At 39.3% G+C, this 26,346-nt stretch overlaps 1 protein-coding gene across 5 annotated transcripts in view; it reads right to left on the bottom strand.

The window, feature by feature from the left end:
* Positions 1-26,346, bottom strand: part of HSDL2 (hydroxysteroid dehydrogenase like 2) — a 94,461-nt gene that overhangs the window by 20,467 nt on the left and 47,648 nt on the right. For 4 of the 5 annotated variants that reach the window (XM_082404111.1, XM_082404109.1, XM_082404110.1 and 1 more), the window contains 5 exons: positions 23,876-23,990; positions 18,070-18,173; positions 16,968-17,066; positions 2,171-2,365; positions 397-468 (listed from right to left, as the gene is read on the bottom strand). In XM_082404111.1, coding sequence (XP_082260237.1) covers positions 397-468; positions 2,171-2,365; positions 16,968-17,066; positions 18,070-18,173; positions 23,876-23,910 — 505 coding nt within the window. In that variant the 5' untranslated portion in view covers positions 23,911-23,990. The remainder of the gene's footprint in view (positions 1-396; positions 469-2,170; positions 2,366-16,967; positions 17,067-18,069; positions 18,174-23,875; positions 23,991-26,346) is intronic. The other variant, XM_082404112.1, reaches the window with a different exon arrangement.

The raw sequence follows: 26,346 nt of genomic DNA, 5'->3' as shown, positions 1-26,346 counted from the left end.
AGGAGTGGCCCCCACTCGCCGCAACTGGAGAAAGCCTGAGCACAGCAACAAAGACCCAATGCAGCCAAAGATAAATAAAAATAAATAAATTTATTAAAAAAAAATTCTTTGCTAGAATTAACTAAGACATTACTTGTCTAGTTTAAATTACAAAATAGGGAATTCCCTGGTGGTCCAGTGGTTAGGACTTGGCACTTCCACTGCCAGGGGCCCAGGTTCTATCCCTGGTCAGGAAACTAAGATCCCACAAGCCTCATGGCACATCCAAAAAAAAAAAAAAAAGAAAAGAAGAAAAAGCTTAAAAGCAGAAGGCAGAAATGTTCAATTCTACATTTTGGAAGAAATACATAAGTTAGTAACTTTATTTTCCTACAGAAAATATGGTCTACGTCTTACCATGTGTTTCCGGTTTCTTGGTAACTGTAACTGGCTGTTCATCCAGGAAGAAATCTGGTAACAAAGGATGGCCTGAAAAGTTGACCCCAAAAATAATCAGGTTAATGTAACAACTTCGGTATATTAAGATTTTAACACCTGTTTAATAAACGTTACATTTTTATTTTATTGATCATTCTGGTGCTGTGGAAAAGACTCCCATGAGAAGTGTCAAACTATCTGACCTTCATTAAGCTAAAACACTTTTCCTGTAATCCAGTTATCCTCCTCGCCTTCAACAAATTTCATCTTTAAGATCCAACCAAAGAGTTGCCTGTTATGTTAAGCCCTTAACTGCTCTCCCAAGAGCTTTTGCCCCTTCTCACCTATCCATGAAACCCTTCTGTGCTACATCCCTCCAAAATGCTCTGGACTCATTTCCTACCTGGCGCCCCAGAAAGAAGGGGGTTCTTCATTAAGAAGAACTTGTTTCCCATCTCTGTCAATGTGTGTCTGTCTTTCCCTCTCAGAAGATTAAAAAAACTGGAGGGCAGGAATGCACCAGTCTTTGTTATATCCTAACACTTAATCATAATTCCATACTCATATTAAGTTCTCAACACTTGATAGGATTTTTAATTTAAATCAAATTTAAAATTTTGTGCACAGTGACATTGTGTCTTTAAAACCTAAAGTGATAATTACTTCAGTACTTATATAAATATTAACTACTGAATACTATGATTGTACCATAAGCCAGGTACCGTGCCCAGCACGTTATATACATTATTGCATTTAGTTCTCACAAAAATCCCGTGTAGAAATTATCCTTCCCTTATTTTAACCAATAAGGAAAGTGAGGCTCAGAGAAAACAGGTGACATGCCTAAGGCCGCCCAGCTAGTGAGCAGCTGAGCAGAAATGGGAACTGGGTTATCTCCTCCCAAACTCCACTTGTTCCTAATCACTATACAGTATTGCTTCCCTCACAGGATTGCTATGAAGGCTAAACAGATACTGTATATAAAAGTGTTTTTTAAAACTGCAAAGAGCTATTTAATTCAATTCAGTTCAAACTGAAGAGACAGGGATGATACAAATAGAAACGTGGTTTCTGTCACCTAGAAGCTCAACCTAATGAATAATACTTAAAATACACTTTTGCACAAATAAATACGACTCCCATTTGGGGCTATATTGTCTATTATATAGTATACTTTATACATAAAGTAAAAATGCATTATCATCACCATCATCACCTACAGTTACAACAGTAAGAATTATTTTTGAACAAGGGGCCTTCTGAGAACTTCTCAAATACCCCCTGTACATGGGGTAGACCCTGTTCATTCACCTTCACCATTCATCATGAAGTTACTCTCAGGCTGCACTTAAGAGACAACATTTGGAAAGCCCATAATCTTAAAAAGTTTTTGTAAAAAACTCACCACTGTATCATCTGTTACCATATCCTTGAAGGAAATCTTTACTGTGTGATTTTAAGGCCAACTTTAAAAACTAATTTTCATTTTTGGTTTCAAGATTTGGAAATGGTTAGAAGCTGATGTGACCTTCTCTATCTGTGCATCACTTAAAAAGCCTTCAACTCACTTCTATTTTCCCTTTCTCTTTTTTTCCAGTTGTGTTGGTCTGGGTTTTTCCTTTCACTAGGAGGACAGCTTTTAAAAGAGCATATTAATTTTATAATCACATAAACATGCACGCAAAACAGATGTATGTCCATTGCAGAAAATGTGGAAAAACACATCACCACTTTTGAAAACTATATGCATTACCTGGTGTAATGGCATAGACATCAAAATTTTTTATTCCTTCTTCTTTTAAGATATTTTCATCAATAATAAAGTTACCAGTAAAACTTTTTGGCTTTTTGAAAATGCAATATGCAGCATCTGCAATGATATCAACTTTTCTACATTGGCTTTCGATACCAGATCCTCCCAGCATATCCATAGCAGCAGTGTGTATGGCTGTAGAGAAAACAAACATACACATACGTAACTCTAAATCGAGTAATAGGACTATGGGAGTAACAAGCAAGACAACTAATCTCTTTATAACTCAGGTGATAACAAAAAGGTCCAGAGAGCTTAAAGGATTTGCCAAATGTTTTACTGACATAACTGGGTGGACAACACATGTTCCTTGCTCTACACAACACTGCCTTATACAGTACTCCTTCATGAGACTCATGGCAAAATTCAATTAGATTTCTGATTAAGAATGCTCAAAGAATTTGCATACCATTCTTGAGAGACAAGAAAGCCAGTGAGGAATAACAGCAAGAGCACTGAGCTGTAAATCAGATGACTGACATTTTTATGCCAACTATGCCGTGACTTTCGGCAAACTACTTTAACATCTTTCGGCCTCAGTTTCCTGTCTCTAAAATATGGAGCTCCTTTCCTAAGCTTATTTTCTCTTTTTCCTCTACTAGAATATAGAGACAGTTTTTCTTGTTCATCACTGTATCCCTAGTGCCTAAAACAATGACAAATATACCATAAACATTCAATAGATACTGGCTGGACATGGGGGTCCCTTTTAAGTTCAGATACTACTTTCATTTATGAAATACTAGAAAATAAAGAGAATTAAAAGGAAGAAATTTTTTTTTTTTGGCCACACCCTGTGGCATGCCAGATCTCAGTTCCCCGACCAGGGATCAAACCTGTACCCCCTCCAGTGGAAGCGTGGAGTCTTAACCACTGGACCGCCAGGGAAGTCCCAAGGAAGAATTTTAAAATTATCTATAATCTCCCTGCCCAGAGATAATTACCTTTTTTAAAAATAAATTTATTTATTTGGTTTTAGTTTTGGCTGTGTTGGGTCTTCGTTGCTATGTGCAGGCTTTCTCTACTTGTGGCAAGCAGGGGCTACTCTTCGTTGCGGTGCGTGGGCTTCTCATTGTCATGGTTTCTCTTGTTGCAGAGCACCAGCTCTAGGCACTTGGGCTTCAGTAGTTGTGGCACGCGGGCTCTAGAGCGCAGGCTCAGTAGTTGTGGCTCACGGGCTTAGTTGCTCTGTGGCATGTGGGATCTTCCAGGGCCAGGGACCGAACCCGTGTCCCCTGCATTGGCAGGCGGATTCTTAACCACTGCACCACCAGGGAAGCCCAAATAATTACTATCAATATTTGCATATAATTCCCACTGCTTTCAGTGCATATAAATTTAAATTTTATTTATTTATTTTTGGCTGCGTTGGGTCTTTGTTGCTGCACACGGGCCTTCTCTAGTTGCAGCGAGCGGGGGCTACTCTTCGTTGTGGTGCGTGGGCTTCTCATTGTGGTGGCTTCTCTTGTTGAGGAGCACAGGCTCCAGGCGAGCCAGCTTCAGTAGTTGTGGCACACGGGCTCAGTAGTTGTGGCTCGCGGGCTCTAGAGCACAGGCTCAGTAGTTGTGGTGCACGGGCTTAGTTGCTCCATGGCATGTGGGATCTTCCTGGACCGGGGCTTGAACCCATGTCCCCTGCACTGGCAGGCGGATTCTTAACCACTGCACCACCAGGGAAGTCCCTAATTTTTAAATTATATGTTTTTTATGAAGTAACTTGAAACTCTACCATTAATACTACATTATTAATTACACATTGTCACAGTTGTAAATAGTAACTCAATTTACATACGTATTTTAGCTTACATTTAAAGCAATGAAAGTCAATTTGTTTAAATGTACTTTAGGTGTCAGAGTTTCCAGTAATTTAGATAAACTCTCCATTCCACTATTAAACCATATTGAAATCATTACATACTGGCAATTACATCCTAGCACACATCGCTCTTTCAAAGAGTGCACATTAACTTGGGGAATTTCCTAATAGCATTGAATTAGAAGATACTTCTCCATATTGTAACTAAAATGTCTTTACTAGGAATAATTTTTTTTACTTTACCAATAGCTCAAGAGCTCTGGCCTCACTCTTGACGTGGTACCTTACTAATAAAAAATAGCAGGGACTTCCTTGGTGGCGCAGTGGTTAAGAATCCGCCTGCCAATGCAGGGGACATGGGTTCGATCCCTGGTCCGGGAAGATCCCACATGTCGCTGAGCAACTAAGCCCATGTGCCACAACTACTGAGCCCGTGCTCTAGAGCACACGAGCCACAACTACTGAGCCCGCATGCCACAACTACTGAAGCCCGTGCACCTGGAGCTTGTGCTCTGCAACAAGAGAAGCCACCACATGAGAAGCTCACGCACCACGACAAAGAGTAGCCCCCTGCTCGCCGCAACTAGAGAAAGCCCGCGTGCAGCAACGAAGACCCAAGTCAGCCAAAAAAAAAAAAAAAACCAGCTAACATTTATTATGTGTGTCCTGTGCTGGGCATGCTGCTACATACTCTACGTACATTATCTGAATGAATTCCATGAGGTATGTACTATTGTTATTCTCATTTTACAGATGACAGTACTCAGGCACAGAGGGGTTAAGGAACTTGTCCAAGGTTACAGGACCTAGAATTCAAACACGTGGCAGCTTTACTCCAGAGCCAGGCTCTTAGCCACCATGTGACTAATGGGCATACTTTGTTAACCAACAGTTTTGAGTTCAGTTATCATCTTACTCCCATAAACTGCAGAATTTTTTTGTAAATATTTCAATATAGTCTACAATAAGACTATAGGTATACATACACACTCCAGTCTCACTGTAGACTATATAACTGGCATGCAAATTCTTAAAAATTATTAATTAAGAATACGTCATGTAAGTACATACATGTCATGCATGTGTGTGTGCATCCATACACACACACACAATGTAAGAACAAGGAATGGTATTCCCAAACAACCTACTGTTACTTTAATGACCTTTCTACGGAAGATACAAAGAAGGCACAAATAAACCCCCCAAATCAGGAAGTGAGCCAAGTAGTTATTCCCAACAAAGTTTCTACGATGTGAACAGGCCAACCCAACAGGTTATAAAACTGACCATAAAAACAGATTAACAACATGATCAATCAAGTCAAATTCCCTGATGATTTCTGGCAAAAAAAAATATATATTCAAGATCTGTAATACACCCCGGATCACAAGAATCCTAAAAGTAGCCCTAAAACTTAAGTCTTATTAAGGAATAATTGGAAAAGTATCTGCTACCTTTTGAGTGGTTCTCCTGATTACAGCTTGTTTTTTGTTTTTTTTTTAAAGATTTTTTTGATGAGGACCATTTTTTTAAAGTCTTTATTGAATTTGTTACAATATTGCTTCTGTTTTATGTTTTGGTTTTTTGGCCACGAGGCATGTGGGAATCTTAGCTCCCCAACCAGGGATCAAACCTGCACCCCCTGCGTTGGAAGGCGAAGTCTTAACCACTGGACTGCCACGGAAGTCCCTGATTACAGCTCGTTTTATGTGAATAAAAGTATGTGAATAAATTTCTTTATGTTTTCTAAGCACAAGAAATAATTATGGCTTTTCTTTTTTTTTTAATTTATACGTATCCTCTCTACTTTATTCCCCTTAATTCAGTCTCCTCATTTGTAAAGTGTGGATAATAGCAATAATCTCACTGATCCACTGGGAAGGTCGGATGAGAGACCACAGGTAAAAACAAATACCATATGATTTCACTCATATGTGCAATACAAAAAACAAGCAAACAACAAAATAAATGAGCAAATCAAACCAAATAAAAACAAACACGTAGACACTGAGAACAAAGTAGGGGTTATCATAGGGGAGGGAGAAATGGGTAAAGGGGAATCAACTATATGGTGATGGATGGAAACTAAATTTTTGGTGGTGAGAACACTGTAGTGTATACAGAAGTAGAAATATAATGTTTCTATACAGGAAACTTGTATAATGTTATAAACCAATGTTACCTCAATAAAATATAAATTAAAAACAAACAAACACATTAAGCCTCTTGGTTTTTGGGAGGGATCCAATAAATTTTTTTTTTTAAATCAGTCATCAATTTTATACACATCAGTGTATACATGTCAATCCCAATCGCCCAATTCAGCACACCACCATCCCCACCCTACCGCGGTTTTCCCCCCTTGGTGTCCATACGTTTGTTCTCTACATCTGTGTCTCAACTTCTGCCCTGCAAACCAGCTCATCTGTACCATTTTTCTAGGTTCCACATACATGCGTTAATATACGATATTTGTTTTTCTCTTTCTAACTTACTTCACTCTGTATGACAGTCTCTAGATCCATCCACGTCTCAACAAATGACTCAATTTCGTTCCTTTTTATGGCTGAGTAATATTCCATTGTATATATGTACCACATCTTCTTTACCCATTCGTCTGTCGATGGGCATTTAGGTTGCTTCCATGACCTGGCTATTGTAAACAGTGCTGTGATGAACATTGGGGTGTATGTGTCTTTTTGAATTACGGTTTTCTCTGGGTATATGCCCAGTAGTGGGATTGCTGGATCATATGGTAATTCTATTTTTAGTTTTTTAAGGAACCTCCATATTGTTCTCCATAGTGGCTGTATCAATTTACATTCCCACCAACAGTGCAAGAGGGTTCCCTTTTCTCCACACCCTCTCCAGCATTTGTTGTTTGTAGATTTTCTGATGATGCCCATTCTAACTGGTGTGAGGTGATACCTCATTGTAGTTTTTTTTTTTTTTTTTTTTTTTTTTTAAAGATTTATTTTATTGATTAATTGATTGATGGATTGATTGCTATGTTGGGTCTTCGTTTCTGTGCGAGGGCTTTCTCTAGTTGCGGCAAGCGGGGGCCACTCTTCATCGCGGTGCGCGGGCCTCTTCACTATCGCGGCCTCTCTTGTTGCAGAGCACAGGCTCCAGACGCGCAGGCTCAGTAATTGTGGCTCACGGGCCCAGTTGCTCCGCGGCATGTGGGATCTTCCCAGACCAGGGCTCGAACCCATGTCCCCTGCATTGGCAGGCAGATTCTCAACCACTGCGCCACCAGGGAAGCCCCCTCATTGTAGTTTTGATTTGCATTTCTCTATTTTCTTTTTTTAAGTATTTTATTGTGGAGATAAATATATATTTTAACCATTTTTAACCACATGTATATACATTTTAACCATTCTTTTTGATGGCTTGGGTGCATTTTATTGGTTTTCAGGTTAACCTTTTTTTTTAAACATTTGGCTTAACTAGCCAAGAGTTTTGTTTTTAATTGAATTTTTTTTTTTTTAATTTTTGCCTGTGTTGGATCTTCGTTGTGGCATGCGGGATATTTCGTTGCGGTGTGCGAACTTCTCTCCACTTCCTGTGTGTGGGCTTCTCTCTACTTGTGGTGTGCAGGCTTCTCTCTAGTTGCAGCATGCGGGTTTTCTCTCTCTCGTTGTGGCACACGGGCTCCAAAGCACATGGGCTCTGTAGGCGAGGCGTGCAGGCTCAGTAGTTGTGGTGCACGGGCTTAGCTGCACCGTGGCATGTGGGATCTTAGTTCCCTGAGCAGGGACTAAACTCGCGTCCCCTGCACTGGAAGGCAGATTCTTTACCACTAGACCACCGCGGAAGTCCCAGATTAACGATTTTTAAGTGTACAGTTCTTTGGCATTAAGTACTTTCACAATGTTGTGCCACTATTACTACCATTCATTCCCAGACTTTTCAAAATATCTTTTAAAAAATTTACTGGGTTGGCCAAAAAGTTCGTTCTGGTTTTTCCATAACATCTTAAATAAATTTGTTTATTATATTATAGACGTTTCAGGACTTCCCGGTGTTCCACCGCAATGAAAAAGATCCCGTATGCCTCAACGAAGATCCCACATGCTGCATCTAAGACCAGACACAGCCAAAAAATAAAAATAAAGAAAATAAATTTTTAAAAAATTATAGACGTTTCATGTGTTTAACATTTTATTTCAACTTCTGTATACACTATACTATGTTCACCATCAAAAGTTTACTTTCCATTCATCACCATATAGTTGATCCCCTTTACTTACTTCACCCTCCCCCTCCCCTTCCCCTCTGGTACCCACTACTCTGTTCTCTGTACCCACACACAAACGTACATTCTTTTTTTTCTTTTTAATAAATTTATTTATTTATTTATTTTTGGCTGTGTTGGGTCTTCGTTGCTGCATGCGGGCTTTCTCTAGTTGCGGCGAGCTGGGGCTACTCTTCGTTGCGGTGCGCGGGCTTCTCATTGCGGTGGCTTCTCTCGCTGTGGAGCACCGGCTCTAGGCACGTGGGCTTCAGTACTTGTAGCACGCAGGCTCAGTAGTTGTGGCTCGCAGGCTCTAGAGAGCACAGGCTCAGTAGTTGTGGCACACGGGTTTAGTTGCCCTGTGGCATGTGGGATCTTCCCGGACCAGGGCTCGAACCTGTGTCCCCTGCATTAGCAGGCAGATTCTTAACCACTGCGCCACCAGGGAAGCCCCACACGTACATTCTTGTATGTACTCACCGAACCAAAGATACCACTGATTATAAAGTGTACCACTGAGAGGGACTTCCCTGGTGGCACATTGGTTAAGAATCCGCCTGCCAATGCAGGGGACATGGGTTCGACCCCTGGTCTGGGAAGATCCCACATGCCTCAGAGCAACTAAGCCCATGCACCCATAACTACTGAGCCTGCGCTCTAGAGCCCATGAGCCACAACTACTGAGGCCATGCACTGCAACTACTGAAACCCATACACCTAGAGCCCGTGCCCTGCAATGAGAGAAGCCACCGCAATGAGAAGCCTGCGCATCGCAACAAAGAGTAGCCCCCGCTCGCCGCAACTAGTGAAAGCCCGCGCGCAGCAACAAAGACCCAACGCAGCCTAAATAAATAAATAAATAAATAAATAAATAAATAAATAAATAACTTAAAAAACAGTGTACCAATGAGGAAAAAAACCCTGCCAATTAAACTACAATATATCATCAACTGTAAGAGCAACCTGATATCAAAGATGTAAAAATGTGAAAACATGGGCATCTCAGAATCAATGAAATATGGTATAAACTGCTTAACCTTGTTGGTATGTAGGTCCCTTGATAAACGGAAACCAGTTTTGGTTTCTAGTACCAAGAGAGGCCAGCTGCCACCTTGTCACCTTGACCTCCCTGGTTAGCTGAGTTCCCATGTCTACATGTAATGTGGTCCAGGTGACAGAGGGCTGCAGCTATTCTGTGATGCTTTTGTTATCTTCCTCTCCACCGCCATTGCCAAGATCAGGAGCCACCAGTTCCAGACTCCCCACCCCAGCTCACATGAAACCTATCCAAAAGTGGACCTTTGGGACTTCCCTGGTGGTCCAGTGGCTAAGACTCCGCACTCCCAGTGCAGGGGGCCTGGGTTCAATCCCTGGTCAGGGAACTAGATCCCACATGCTGCAACTAAAGGTCCAGCATGCCGCAACTAAAAAAAGATCCCACATGTTGCAATGAAGATCCCGCACGTGGTAATGAAGATCCCACGTGCAGCTATTAAGACCCAACACAGCCATATAAATAAATATTAAAAAAAAAAAAGTGTACTTTCCTCTTCTACCACACTTGTTCTGACCAATCCAGATGCAAGACGCAGCAGGCGTTTTCAATAGCAGCCCTCATCCCTCCTCCCCTCCCCACCCTCCACATCCACAGAAACTATGAAATGGGTTTTGTAAAGACAGAAAATTATATTTTTGAAGGTGACATAGTCGGGGGCCTGAGATCCTCATGTTGTGGAACTACTAAAGGCATGCTTTCTAGTCCCTTTTCTGGATGTGTTGAATTCACTGGTGTGAAAGTTCTAGACCCAGAAGGGGTAATGTAGCCAGTGTAGAGAAGGAACACCGAGCCAGAGAGGACGAACAGTGTGGACCAGGACACTGTTTTGATTGTAGATAATATATGTCACACTGTACTCACTTCATTAAGTGCAATAAATCTCCTCTTCCTGGAAGGGCAGTAATGTTGGGAGATTGCTTCTGGTTCCAGCAAGGATAAAGAAAGAACCACTCTACACAGTCCAGAAAGAAGAGATGTGTTTTTTAAGTAGAGGCCTCCCAAACAGCCAGGAGCATGAACACCCTCTCAAATCCATTTTCATTGCCTCCATCATGAATAAAGCAATATTCTAACTAGGTTTACTGCCTCCTCTTTCCACAAACTTACAAGTCACCCTATATTCAGATGCCAAATTAAACTTCCTAAACCTCATCAACAAACCACCACTCCTCTTTTCCTTCTTATTATTGTTCTCTTGCTTCTAAAATTCTAAAGTGGCTCTCTGCTGAATAAATTCAAGCTCCTAAACCTGGCAATCAAGCCCCATGGGCTTAGTTTGTCCATCTTCCCCACAACCTCATACCCCCCCAACATCCAGGCCAATATGAACCCATTTGCAGATACTCAAGTTCAGAGGGTAATAAGCAGCCCACACCCCATCATAGGTACACTATATTAAACTCCTTGTAGTTCCACCAAACACATGGTATTTTCCCATACTGCAGGCTTTTTTGTTCCCTCTGCCAGGAATGCCTTGCCCAGTCTCCTTCTTGCTAACTCCAATATCCTCTTGCGGTCTCATTTCAATTGTTCCATTAGAAAACAACCTTTCCTAACCTTTAATCTGAAATACATGGCCCTCTTGCTACGTTTTAAAAGTATCCCGTACATAATTCATCATGCCGTGTATCATGTGGAACATGACCGTCAACTGAGTTCACTATGCTATACAAATCTAGGACCCAAATGATACCAATGGTTCCAAGATGTCTAGTCAACCTAAAACGAACATCTCAAAGCTAAAGCAAAGTCTCAGCAGTCAGCTGATTTCTTTTTCCAATCCTGATACCGTCCTCCACATTCCCTGTCATACAATGTTCTCCCCCTTCCTTATATAAGCTTTGTTCAGAATGCCTATCTTGGACCTAGGTAGAAGGAAATCATAGTGCACATTCATTCATTCATAAAACACTTATTTAATGTCTACAATGACTGTAATAAAATGAACAAAACAGATACTGTCTCTACCTTCAAGAAGCTTTTCTAGCAAGAAGGACATTAAACAGGGACTTCCCTGGTGGTCCAGTGCTGAAGAATCCGCCTTCCAATGTAGGGGACGCGGGTTCGATCCCTGGTCAGGGAAATAAGATCCCACATGCTGCGGGGCAACTAGGCCCACGCACCACAACTACTGAGCTCATGTGCCTCAACAAAAAAGCCTGCGTGCCACAAACTACAGAGCCCACACGCTATGGAGCCCACACCACAACCAGAGAGAGAAAACCCACACACCACAGCTAGAGAGAAGCCCGCACGCCGCAGCTAGAGAGAAGCCCGCACGCCGCAGCTAGAGAGAAGCCCACGCACCGCAACGAAAGATCCCTCATGCCTCAACGAAGATCCCACATGCCTCAACGAAGATCCCGTATGCCACAATGAAGATCCTGCATGCCACAATGAAGACCCAACACAGCCCCCCAAAAAAAGACATTAAACAATTATAGTTACAAAATCACCAATTTAATTTCAAATGTTATAAGTGATATGAAGGAGATGTCCAGATTACTAAATCCAGTGGTCAGTCCCCATCTTGTAAGAGCTATGAGCAGCATTTGACACAACTGATCACTCCTCTTCTTCCTTGAAACACTTTCTCCAGTTGGCTTTCAGGACATCATACTCTTTGATTTTCTTCCTACCTTACTCTCCTATGTGGATTTTTTCCTCTTCTTCCCAACCTCTTAACATTGCAATGGCCAATGATCCTTTCTCTTCTTCTATTCACTCTCTAGCTGACATCATCTAGCCTTGTGACTCTATATGCCATCTATATGCTGAAAATCCACAAATTTCCATCTCCAGCCTGGACCTCCCTCATGACCCCCGGACTTCCAAACCCAACTGCTTACTGACCATCTCCACTTGGATGCTCAATCACAATGCCCCAAACTGAATTTGTTCCCCAACCTCCCCTGTCTGTAGCATTCCCTCATCTCAGTTGACGGCAACTCCATTATTCCAGCTACTAAAGCCAAAATAATTTTGGAGTCATCCTTGACTCTTCTTTTTGTTTTATATCCTATATCTAATCCATCAGCACATCTTGTTGGTTCTAACTTCAAAAAATATCAGAATCTGACCACTCTCTGCCTCTGCTATCACCCTGGTCACAGCTACTATTATCTGTGCCTAGGTTACTCCAATAGCCTCCAAACTGGTCTCCCTGTTTCTCCTTTTGCCCTATGAGAATCTATTCTCAACAGAGCAGCCAGAGAGATTCTTCTACAGATTTAAAAGAATCAGGCCCCTCCTCTGCTCAAAACCTTGCAAAAGCTCATTTCACTCATAGAGTAAAAACCCAAGTCTTGGCAAGAACCTTACAACGTCTGACCATTTCCTCATAAGCATCAACTCCTCACTTCCTACCACTCTCCCCTCACTCCAGCCACATTGGCCTTCTGCCTGCTCTTTCATCATTGCCAAGCAGGCTCACCTCAGAGGACCTTCCAAGGGCCTATGTCTTCTGTCTTCAATGCTTTTCCCTCAAATACCCCATTGACTAACACATCCCCAAGGCGAACTCCATCACCTCCTTACTTGAAGACTTCTACACTCAAATGTCACCTCAAAAAGGCCAAACCTTTCTACCCTATTTAAAATTGTAACTTATCCTCCCCAACACCTGAGACTTCTAATCTCCCTTACCTTCTTCTACTTTTTCCATAGCATTATCACCTTCTAGCATATTATATAGTTTGTTATTCATTATGTTAAATGTCTATTGTGTCTCTCCCAATTATACTATAAGTTCCATAATGGCAGATATTCTTGTCCACTTTGTTCTCTGCTGTATCTTAAGCAACTAGAACAGAGCTTAGGACATAACAGGTGTCCAGGAAATATTTGCTGATGAATAAAATCTCAAATTTTTAGCATTAGACTAGGCTTTTTCTCACTTTGTTACCCCAGAATCCCAAAGACCTAAAGGTTAGAGGAGTGGAGGCAAGGAAAGAAGGACAAAGTGTAAATGATGGCAACAAACTCTTCCATCTCTCGCATTAAGTGGTAAACTCTCTGAAGGTAAGGACTGCATCACATTCATCTTAGTACCCCCAGGTACCTTGTGCATAGTAGATACTTAATAAATTATCTGTTGAATACATAAGGAATAAATAGCGCAGAGAACTGTGCCTGGCATATAAAAATGTTTGGAAGATGAATGAATATAAAGCGTCAAGTAACATAATAGAGGTACCAAGAGGGAAAACACTATGCTCAGACTTTATCTCAGAGACCTCCCTTTCTAACTAACTGCCTGACTCTCACTATCTATCAACTTTAGTAACAGCAATGATTAAGGTAGGGGGAAGAGGTTGAGAAAGGATGAGAGAAGGAAAAGAAGTTGAAAAAAAAGAGGCACAATAAAGTGTGAGCTTTTAAATTTTTTTACTGTGATTCACAAGTAACACTTTTTATCAGCATGACTAAAAACACATAATACCTACACATATACACTCACAAACATATACCTATTTCATTTATATATGAAAAAAGTTTATGAAACAACACTGACTCTTACTATATGCAATGCTCTCTAATATTTTCTATTTTATTCAATTAGAAATAAAATGAAACAACAACAAAATTCTGGCTGCTACCTAGTAGATTTCACAATCCACTAAATTGATTTCATGCCTCACTAAATTGATTTCGTGACTCACCAATGAGTCTTGACATGTAGTTTGAAAAATATTGTAGAAGCAGTTTTTTCACTCTCATCTTTGCCTCACTGCAACAAATATCACTCTCCAGAAAATCTTAAAAGAACTGTGTCTGCTACAATAACAAGGGAAACGAAGAAGCAGTAAATCATGGTTCTGATCCCACAGTAGGTCAGGGCATAAAGAATCTTAGTCAAACTTCAGATGGAATTTTAAAAAATTGATTCCTCCTTAAAAAATTAAAAATAGAACTACCATATGATCCAGCAATTTCACTTCTGGGTATTTACCCAAAGAAAACAAAAACACTAATTCAAAAATATATATGCACACCAATGTTCACTGCAGCATTATGTACAATAACACAGATATGGAAGCAACCTAATTGTCCATCGATGGATAAATGGATAAAGAAGATGTGGTGATACACACACACACACACACACACACACACACACACACACACACAATGGAACATTACTCAGCCATTAAATAAATTAAATCTTGCCATTTGTGACAACATGGATGGATCTATAGAGTATTATGCTAAGTGAAATGTCAGACAAAGACAAATATCATATGGTCTCAATTATATGTGGAATCTGAAAAACAAAATAAACAAACAAAACAAAATGAAAACAGACTGATAGATACAGAGAACAAACCCATGGTTGCCAGAGGAGAGTGGGGTGAAGGGTGGGGAAAAATACGTGAAAGGGATTAAGAGGTACAACCTCCAGTTATAAAATAAATAAGCCACAGGAATGTAATATGCAGCGTAAAGAATATGGGCACTAATACTGTAATAACTTTGTACGGAGACAGATGGTTACTAGACTTATCGTGGTGATCATTTCATAATGTATGCAAATGTCAAATCACTATGCAGTACACCTGCAACTAACATAATATTGTACATCAACTATATTTCATTTAAAAAATGTTTTTGATTACTGGAGTTCTTATTAGAAAAGAAAGATAGTGACTAGAGAGCTGGCTGCAACGGCTAAATTTTCCTAAGAGTTGCATTAGCAACATATCCCAGGGCTCCATAAATTCTCACCCACAGCCCCTTGTTCTCCCAGCTTCAATACCATAGACCATTAGGTCTTTCACTCCTGCCTGGCGCTGAGGAAATCTCCTCACCTAGTACACAGCAGATGGGAAGCAAAAGAAATCCCTCATTTGTTTCTAAGCTACAACTCTGGGTACAATTCACACTGCTATATGAGGCAGTTCCATTCAAGAGTACCTCTAGGGCTATCATAATTTGCAAAAATACTGAATTAAGTGTTCTTCTAACAGACAGCAGTGTTTGTTTATTCTTCCTGTGTCTGGATATTGGATCCCCTTAGCTGCACTGCACTTTTTGTCTCTTCACTGCTCTACTCACCCTTAGATAATTTAAACAACGGCAACCTTGGCAGCAGGGGCAAGTGCAGTGGCCTCTGCCCCACGGGTGGGTAATACAGGAGATGTATCAGTTACTGAATCCATTTGGAGGCCTAAAGGAGAATTCTCCCTGGTCTCCTCACTGTTCAGCCTTAAGGGTAGGAAATACTTATCTCACCTGTTGAATCACCCAGGTGAGGGCCTCAGATCTCCATGGGCTGAGCTCCCTCCAGGAACTTCTGAGTATTAATTCTCCCTCCAATGCTCTCTACTGGCCCCATTCTGTCCTCTGGCCCAGAGGGGAATAACCCCCTTCAAGCTTCTCAGTTACTCCTCTTACAGAATCAATGTCTTGCTCATTCCTTCCATGTCCTGCCTGCCTGCCACCCCAACACCTGTTCCACTCCGGGGAGTTTGCTGGTCGTTGGAAAGGGTAGACAGAAAGGCCATAAGTTTCAACAGTCACCTTCTCAGAAACCCCCTGTACCCTCAAATAAGTGAAAATATTCCAGTCTGCAATCTGTATGTTTCAAGGAATATAATGAAGAATATGAAGATACTTTCAAAGGGAATCCAAAATGATCATTCATTCAAAAAACACCTAAGTGACCACTGAATGGAGGGCACTGTCCTAGGAGCAGACACACCAGTTTGACCCCTAAGGAGTTTCCTTGGAAAGGGGTCACACTAATTTACATGTTGGAGTACTGATGTTAGTGCCACAAAGGTTCTGTTAAATACATAAAATGAAAAAGTGATTCCCACTACGTTTTCCCTTTATCATACTTTTGTGGGGTAGGATTGTCATTTATATTTAAGATGAAAGTAGTTAAGGTTTTCACAGGCATTATCTATTAAATATATGAAAAAACGTATAATAGACATAGTTTGTCTTGTCTTTTACCTCTGTTAAGCTGTTCTGATATATAAGTGGAGAATAAGAACCCACAAGGACAAGCTTTCCATTTCTGCCATTTTTACTGACTTTCCCTCATGTTTATACAACATATTCCCTAGCCTGCACCCATCAGCTTCCATCATACATTTAACTCTAAAGCTGCATACCCAGCCATATGCAGGTGATTCTGTCACCTAAAGGGGATCTAGGCACTCTGTGAACTCAGAACTCATGTGAAAGTACAGAAAAGTTGGTTTTTCATAAAGGAAAAAGACAAAGTAGTAAGAATACCAGAAAGTAAAGAAGCATTTGCTGGGATGTGTGAGGAGAAAACAAAAGTATGAGAATCTGTAGAATTTTTTAAGGTACCAAAGACAGCAATGGAAAAAAGGTTAGGGAAACGCAGATGGCTTCCTGTTGGCTTTAATGAGACTCTTCAAGTGTTCCTGGGTTCAGTGTTTCTAGTACAGCAATCATGTAGTAATGCAGATCAAGTCAAAGCTAGAAGATGATTGAAAAGGGCCTTTTATGCACAATAAAAAGTTGAACTTTTTTCCCAACAGACAGACTGAGGTTACCTTTGACAGTCTACTCACTCGCACCCCACCCCACCCAGCAAAGAATGTCAAAGACAATAAATGAGAATCCAATAAATGGATTTTTTGTAAGTACATACCTGTTTTAGGCCACAATGCATTGACTGCAATTTCACCTTTAAATTCTTCTGCCATTCCAAGCACACACAGAGACATACCATACTTAGCAATGGTGTAAGCTGAAAGAAACCACCAAGAATTTAATTAAGAAAGAAAATAATCTGTGAATTAAAATAACCAATTTCTTTCTATTACTATTTCTTCCTCGATATATTTTTTCAGAATTATTTAATCATAATACAAAACATAATTTTAATTTACTATTTTTAAAAGAACAGTTTTTATAGAAGTAACTGTAGTTTTATGGAAATGGTTTTTATATATATCAGGGATGAACCACTTATACATACTTCCATCCTAATATTAGATTCAAATAAAAAAGACAGTAATAAACTTTCACTTCTCTTAATATTATGGGAGTAAGTTACATTATTGTTTCTTAATCTGTTTTTTTTTTCTTTTCTTTTTTAAAAAAATGAAAGTGACCATTTAAAGGAAAACTACTACTAGTAAAACATAAACAAAAGGTTGCAAATTCATGTAACCTAGTCGATTAATACAGAACTCCTTTTAGTTTTGTTCTATGGGTTCCTACTTCAACTGCCTTCCTTTCCAAATTTTACTGAATTACGTTGAAATAAGGACTAAGTATCTGACACAACTATTTCAAAGGAGGCACCTATACATAAATCTTGTTATTTAGCATACTCACCTTAAATCACTAGTTTTCTGTGAAAGGTAAAGTATTCCATGGATCATTTTCACTAACTTTACTGAAGAATAAGTTACATACAATAAAACACACCCACTGGGACTTGAGAGAGCTTTCTAGGACAGGGATATCCACATCTCCATTTGTGTATTGGTTATACAGGTGTATACGTTTGTCAAAACTCATCAGACTGAACCATTAACATCTGTGCATTTTATTTAATGTAAATTATACCTCAATTTTTTAAATTAAAGATAAAAGATTAAGAATCTACTTACAAAATGCTATCAATTTCTGCATAGAAAATTTAATGTTGAACGCTATGTACAAACTGTGATTACATCATAGATACACTGGTTTAATACAAAACGAATTGACTAAACAAGCCATCCCCTCATCCTAACACCTACCACAGTGCTGTTTGAACCACAGTGGATTTAGGTTCAGCGGTGGGCTGAGATTGAGGATATGAGCAATTTTACTCTTTTTCAAATAAGGAATGCATGCTTTAGATCTGAAAGCAAAAGAAAACACAAGTCAAGTTACTAGCTTTCTAACAGCTTCATTACTTTCTTAAGTTATATTTTAAACTACTTCTACAGAGCAACTGAACTTGTTCAATAACCGGTAGGGTACTTCTGTTGGTTTCTTTTGTTGTTATTCCCCCACTTACCTGGAATGTAGATAGGAAAAGCAACTAATATTCATCCTTTGAAGCTATGCATAATGGCCTGACAATATGATCTGCTTGATGAAAATAATCAAATCCGTGGCACACTAGCCTTAAACCCAATTTAGATTATCTTCAACTACATCCTTCCATGTCAGACAGACCTGGGTTCAAATCCTCTTTCTGCCCTTCATTGTGTGATCTGGGGCAAAATATATAGTATTGTAATTCTCAGTTTTCTCATTTGTAAATGTTGGTAATACCTGCTACTATCTAGGATTGACCAAGGGATTAAAATGAGATGATATATATGAGATACTTAGAACAGTGCATATATTAAACATGAAATAAACAGCTGCTATTATTAGTATTACATATTCTGATTTTTTTTCATCTTAGTAGGTATAGTATTCCTACCACACTGGAACTGTAATTTAATAACATGAACTCCCAATACATTACCAAATTTAATTTGTACCAATATGCAATGCAATGTTCCTTTGCGGGCAATATTAAGTTGTTTGTTTTTTAAACCCTTTCAAAAAGGTAGATAATTTATTTTACAAAAGATACAGGTCCAATATTTGTAAATGTTTAATTATTAAGCTATAGTATACAGCTTAATAACATATTGTAGCTTAATAATTTTATAGTTTTTAGTTTTATTTCACATTCAATAACTTCTAGGACTTGAAACTAGTCCATTCTTCTTAAGTCTGTTTCTTTATTACCAATGTACAACATTCTTGTTACCATCTGCAATGTCTTTTTAAGTTTATAAACCAAAAACAATCAATATCACTAAAGGGTTTTTGTACATATTGTTTTTCTGTTACAAAGGCGCTTCACTTTTATGGGGGTGAGGTAGAGAAGGGCAAACAATATTACAGCTGTTTGTCATTAGAACACTGAAGCTGCACGTCAAAGCATCAACAGGAAACAAACAACCTATTCCAAGCAATAAGACCATATTTCACACTCAAGGGAAGGAGTTCATCTCATTTACATTACAAACATGAGCTTCTCTGATCTATTAGACAAAACGTTTCCACCTGCACTTTGCTTGCCTAACCCTCAGCGTTACTAATCCTAATCAGGTACGTTTTCCACAGCAACATGCCCTATCTTACACATTATATTGAAAACTCTTAGCACCACGCTTAGATACTAATACCTTGAGCTTAATCAGATAGCTAAGTTCACTAGAAACTTACCGTATGCTAGGCACTGCACTTATTAGTTATTACCTTCACATGAATTATTTTACTTAATCAGGGTTGTAAGCTCCAAGGCCTATAGGGCATTTGAGTAAATGAATAAAGTGAGCTGGGTATAAGAAAGAGCAACGGTTCAGAAATACAATTGAGCCTTATTACTGAATTTCTATAAGCATTTAACATGATACAAACACATATAATACTGGAGATTATATATTTAATTAAAACTTAGAAATAGAAATAAGGATCTGCATTCTACCTCCTGTCTTCCAACCCTTTTTCTTTAAACCAGTAGAACACAAGACATAGGCCACAGGGCCCTGGGCACCAGGGATCAGGAAGCAGCTCCAGATCCTTGCTGAAATCTCCAAATAGGTCAGTTCTTTGGGCTTTCCCCTACTCTCTCCCTGAGGATGCTTCTCAGGCTTCCCTGAGAAAACAATCTGTACTTATCTTCCAGGAATGAAATGAGTGTCACTAAATAAAAAACAAAACAAAAATTTAAATGGAAATGTCTCATTATGAGTTTCTCTTTTATAACGTATGCCTTTCATAGAGGGCCAAAAACCTGACACCCTTTTTTGGGGTCAAAGGTCAATGTCAGGTCTTTCAATTGGCATTGTAAAATGCCTTTAACTGGGAACAATTTTATTTAAAAATAGCTGTTAGTAGGGACTTCCCTGGTGGCGCAGTGGTTAAGAATCCGCCTGCCAATGCAGGGGACACGGGTTCAAGCCCTGGTCCAGGAAGATCCCACATGCCGCAGAGCAACTAAGCCCCTGCGCCACAACTACTGAGCCCACGTGTCGCAACTACTGAAGCCCGTGCGCCTAGAGCCCGTGCTCTGCAACAAGAGAAGCCACTGCAATGAAAAGCCCGTGCACGGCAACAAAGAGTAGGCCCCGCTCACCACAACTAGAGAAAGCCCTTGCGCAGCAACAAAGACCCAATGCAGCCAAAATAAATAAATAAATAAAATTTATTTTAAAAAAATAGCTGTTAACAAATATAGGAACTTTCAACAGTGAATAGAATCTTTGCTTTAAAAAAGGGTTTTATTTTAGGGTATCTATTCCTGAGATATTTGTAGATCTATTACTCCAACGTACTCATATTTAGTTTTTAGTACCTTAGTGCCCTACAGCTTATGTATTCCATTTGTAGTTCTTCAACTACACAAATAGTTTTCATTGATAAAGGTAATTTTAAAAGGTTAGTTCATTTTCCTATATCGGAATTTTCTGGTTTTGTTTTGAAACAAATCTACAAACAGGAGTGTAGTTTAGGCCATCACTTTCATTTTTGGAAAATGACCTTGGTATAGGAAAGGGGACAAATTATTCTTGACAAATGGGTTTTCCAAAGACATAATTTCACAAGGAATGAGCAATGAGAATCATATACTTGTGTTTCCATAAGTCATAATGTCAGCTAAAAAAGCCAATTCTTTGACCCAATCTTTGCTTGGGAACTGAGTCAGGAATTTTCTCTTGGGTGACAAAAAAGAATTGATTTCTTTCTAATCAAAAACAAAATCTCTACAACAATACACCACAACCAGACAACCTTGTCACAGAACCAACAATCACTTTGTATTCAACATGAGTAAAGCACTGAACAGTCCGTAGTTCAAACCACGGAAGTCTATTCAATTCTTAGAATTCATAATGCCCGTTTTTAACTTTTTAGCAAGAGCAATTCCTAGTGAACAACACAATGAACAAACTTAATTTCTATACCTCTGTGAAACACTTCTACATTAGTTTAGACTTGTATAAGTTTAAAGTTAATCCTGACCATCACAGCCACACTGTCTATACCACTTTTTTTTTTTTTAATTTATTTATTTTGGGCTGCATTTGGTCTTTGTTGCTACGCACGGACTTTCTCTAGTTGCAGCCAGCGGGGCTACTCTTCGTTGAGGTGTGCAGGCTTTGCATTGCGGTGGCTTCTCTTGTCGCGGAGCATGGGCTCTAGGCACACGGGCTTCAGAGTTGTAGTGCGTGGGCTCAGAAGCTGTGGTTCGCGGGCTCTAGAGCACAGGCTCAGTAGTTGTGGTGCACAGGCTTAGTTGCTCCACAGCACGTGGGATCTTCCAGGACCAGGTATCAAACCTGTGTCCCCTGTACTGGCAGGTGGATTTTTTTTTTTTTAATTAATTAATTAATTTTTTGGCTGCATTGGGTCTTCATTGCCGTGCGCAGGCATTCTCTAGTTGCGGCGAGCACGGGCTACTCTTTGTTGCGGTGTGCAGGCTTCTCACTGCGGTGGCTTCTTTTTGTTGTGGAGTACAGGTTCTAGGCACGCGGGCTGCAGTAGTTGTGGCTCGCGGGCTCAGTAGTTGTGGCGCACGGGCTTAGTTGCTCAGCGGCATGTGCGATCTTCCTGGACCAGGGCTCGAACCTGTGTCCCCTGCATTGGCAGGCGGATTCTTAACCACTGCGCCACCAGGGAAGTCCTGATTACCACTTTTGATAAACCCACATTACATTTTCTAAAACATTTCTCAATCCTCAAGTCATTTCCTGATGTTCATGTCATGAGTATCCAGTCTAAAAAACGTTAATCACATCAAAATTATCCTGACACCATAAATAAATATAACTGGGTGGGTGGACTATTTATACCTGTGGCTTCATCATCTACAATAGAAACTGCGACAAATGATTTAAGTTTTTCATGCATCATGCCCTTCTAACCCTTAATTCAGCAGGAATAGTATTCCTGGTTAGGTTTATATTTTTAAACACTTATTTAAATGAGTGTTTACATTCAATCAAAATTCTTTCACAAAGTTACCAGCTGTAAAATATTTTCATGCCCAGATAATTTCTTCTTGTAACACATAACTGCATCACACAGCAGCATTGCTTATTTTATTTGAAAATAAACACAAACCTATTGAAATGTTAGTCCTTTTTCTAGTTCATTATGTTTTTCACCACAATCTTTTCAATATGCTTGCCACAGATTTTACTATGGTTTGATTCTCTATGGTTTCCATTCAGAAGAAATATAGGTTACACATTGAATTTATAGAAATATGCCCCACATCTACAAAGAAGCAAGCTCTCAACCATTTTACTTGCACATATGGCCCTCTTGGCATATGTCTCATTTTCCCACTTCAGATAGACATGGGTATGAGAAATATTTTATTTTCTCCTTTAATATAAGAAGAAAAAGTGCAAGCACAATGATAAGTGGCAACTTTTTAGCCTGCCCTCAGCATCCAGAGACAATTGTACCCAGTCCCCATCTGATAACGCAGTTGATACTCTGCCACTGGGCTATGGTAGCTAACTGTTGCCATGTGGGAACGCTGTCTCTATGTGGCCAATGTTTCAAGAAAAGCCAGAAATCGGGATTTTTGTGTAAATCTCCTGATTTTTTTCATGTAGGCAACTAATGAAATTATGAATATAGGTAACTAATAAAAACAAAATGTTTAACACTGTCAGAGCCAAGTTTTGCAGATCCAAAAAAACACACCCAAGGGCAAAGTTCAGAATTAAAGACAAATTTTACATTTAACCCTTATTACCAATCCTATGACATACTTCTCTATTATCCCCATTTTACAAATGAGAAAACAGACTCTGCAAGAGGTTAAGTTACTTGTACAAGGTCATGAAGATAGTGAGTCATGAAGGGTGGGGGGTGAGATTTGAATCCTCAAAGGAGTCTGCCTCCAAAGTCCAAGCTCCTAACCACCTGTTCTATGCAAACATATAAGGCAGATACACACAAGTACATATAAGGCAGATAAGAAAGTTCTGTGCTGATCTGTCCTTATATCCACATGAAAAATGGTAGAACCCGAAAGTAAATAAACAGATAAACAAATGGACAGATAAACAAGAGTGGACTAGGTCTGACCAATCCAGAACACAACAGGACTACATTTGCTCTCATTCTATATTTGATATTTTCCCTGACACTGCCCAAGATAGCATTAGCCTTTTTCAATTACATTAAAATGGGATTCATAATGAGCTTCTTGTTATTTACATAACTAAAACTCCAGTGTTTTTCAGAGGAAGAAGAGACTACTGCAGGTTTGCCAGAAGACTTGGTATGCATATATATATATTTACTCATGCAAATGTTTGAAAATGTTTGAGCTATACTTTAGTCTTTATTAGATTCACAGAGAAAAGGCACTCTGCATAAAACTATTTAAAATACTATCTACTGACTTGGAGCACTTTTAGGCCTTTATAAGGGTTGACTAGATTTTAAACTGTATTCCTAACCTATTCAAATCTGTTTACAACTAGTTCTCTGACAAAACACTGCAACACTCTCTCCCACAGGTCTTTAACTTACGTAAGATAGGTGCCTCTGGTGTTGACGTTCATCATCAAATCCACTTTCTTTGTAGGTGTTTCCAATGTGTTGGTCAAGCTAATAGCACTGGCATTATTCACCAAAATATCAATTCCTGTATTCAAATAATCAACTTCTTAGTAATGTCAATGTTTTTGTTAAAACAAAAAAAAATAAAAAAACATTTACTCTATATAGTTGAAGCCCGAGTTCACAAACACTTCTTTTAGATAATATGACTGACCAATACACCAATGCAAGACTCAGTAGCTATGTCAAAACAGCACCCAAATGATTTTCACTGGCACATGGAGACCATCACCAGGGCTCCACAGGAAACTGCAAGGAAGCTTAGTCCTTAGTGGTTTGTAGCTCCCATCATTATCTGTTCTCTTACTTCCTGGTCTTCCCTCCTTGTCTCCAAGAACCTTAGGTCAATTTCCTTAAAGTTTCCCCCCCATCATCTTTCCAAGGCCTGTCTCCCTTCCAAGCACACCGGTCTCCCTCCTCTCGAAGGCCCTTACTTAAATGGAAGAGCTCCTTTCTGTTCTTGGGAACTGGGAAAAGAGAAATGACCTAGAGTTTAAATTCCAGGCAAATCATGAAAATAGATCAAGTTTGTTTTGGTAACTTATACACAAAATCAATTTAGAATAATGATTATTTCTGCATATTCTATCCAGTCCTTATCCATATGTAACATTTATGGTTACAAGCTTAAATAATGTTAAATGAAAATGGTAAAATACAAAAGCATCTCAAACACACTTCTGCCTTTCTACATGGCCTTCACAATTCTTTTTCTTTAAATTGAAGTACAGCTGATTTACAATGTTGTGTTAATTTCTGCTGTACAGCAAAGTGACTCAGTTATAGATATATATACATTCTTTTTTATATTCTTTTCCATTAGTTTATCTCAGGATATTGAATATAGTTCCCTGTGCTATACAGTTGGACCTTGTTGTTTATACATTCTATTCAATATATGTAATAGCTTGCATCTACTAACCCCAAACTCCCCATCCATCCCTCCCCCCTCCCCCTCCCCCTTGGCAACCACAGGTCTGTTCTCTATGTCTGTGAGTCTGTTTCTGTTTCGTAGATAAGTTCATTTGTGTCATATTTTAGATTCCACATATAAGTAATATCATATGGTATTTGTCTCTTTCTGACTTATTTCACTTAGTATGATCATCTCTAGTTGCATCCATGTTGCTGCCATAATTCTTTCTAAAGAGCATTTAATATTCTATCAAATAGATATATGACAATTTCTACTGCTGGGGTTAGACTGTTGCCATAAACATCTTTTATTATCCTCTTAACTTTGCTTTGTCCCTCTCTCACAATATGTGGAAAATGGTTTAAATAAGGGTATTATACTTACAACATATTAGTCATAAGCTCCCTTTCTTCATTTATAGTAACATTATAAAATTCTGATCACGTCCTCATTCCTCAATTTCCATATTCTTTAGCATAGTGTTTTCACTACTAATGTTTTCTTAAAACGTGTCCTTAGAATAACTTTGGATTCAACTATATTACATTTTATAGCTTCATTATAACAAAACTCAAACTCAAGTAAATCACCTGTATATATTGGACAAGTTTCACGTCCTGTGACTACCAGCTTTCCAGAATAAACAAAATGATGATGGTTTGCCTTCACAAGTGGCAAAGACCAGTGAGAGGAATTTTTAAATCCACAACATGCTTCTCAATTCACAAAACTAGATATTGCTCAATCTCATCACTAAGAGATAATCACTGAGGGGCTACTCTGTATAAGGCAGGCTGCTAGGGCCTAAGAGACAAGGAAGATAATATTCACTAAAGAAAAAGCCAGGTGGGAGCAAAGCAAATTGAGTGTGGGTCTGGGTGAGATGCTGGACTGATGGGTATGCAAACCACCTGTGTAGAATTACCCTAATTAAGGCGATGAAGCTAATGAGGGTTGATCCAATCAATGGATTCCTTGGGCAAATCCAACCTTTATTGACTTTATCTCTCACTATGTGATAATAAGTGACAGCTATGTTAGCAGAGCAAACATCTGGGCCCAAAAGCAAAAGAAAGTAGATGAGGAATGAAGATATACTGATTGGGCAAACTGTATTTGACTTGCCTGTGATAAAGAGAAAAAAACTAGGTCCAATTAAGAGATATCTTAAAATTTCTGAACTCAGATGGGCCAAATTAAAATGGATCAGGGAACAATGGTGGGAAATGATATAGAAAAGGCATATATGTAGGCCTGCTGCAGAAAAAAAAGGTGGCAGGAAAGATTACATCTGTGGTTTATGAAATAGCATAATTTACTCAAGGCCTGAAACACTCTGAAGATGAGGGAAGGCAAGATGATAGGGAGTACCATGTGGCAGAGGCCCCCCAGGGCACAGGTCAGAAAGCACCATCCACTGTGCAGGATTTTGTTAGGGATAATTCCCCAGCAGAGAGAAATGTCA

This window comes from Balaenoptera borealis, assembly GCF_965194805.1.
Source record: "Balaenoptera borealis genome assembly, chromosome: 8".
Lineage (NCBI taxonomy): Eukaryota > Metazoa > Chordata > Mammalia > Artiodactyla > Balaenopteridae > Balaenoptera > Balaenoptera borealis.
Note: the sequence above shows the minus strand (reverse complement) of the source record. Positions and strands in the feature narration are given on the sequence as shown.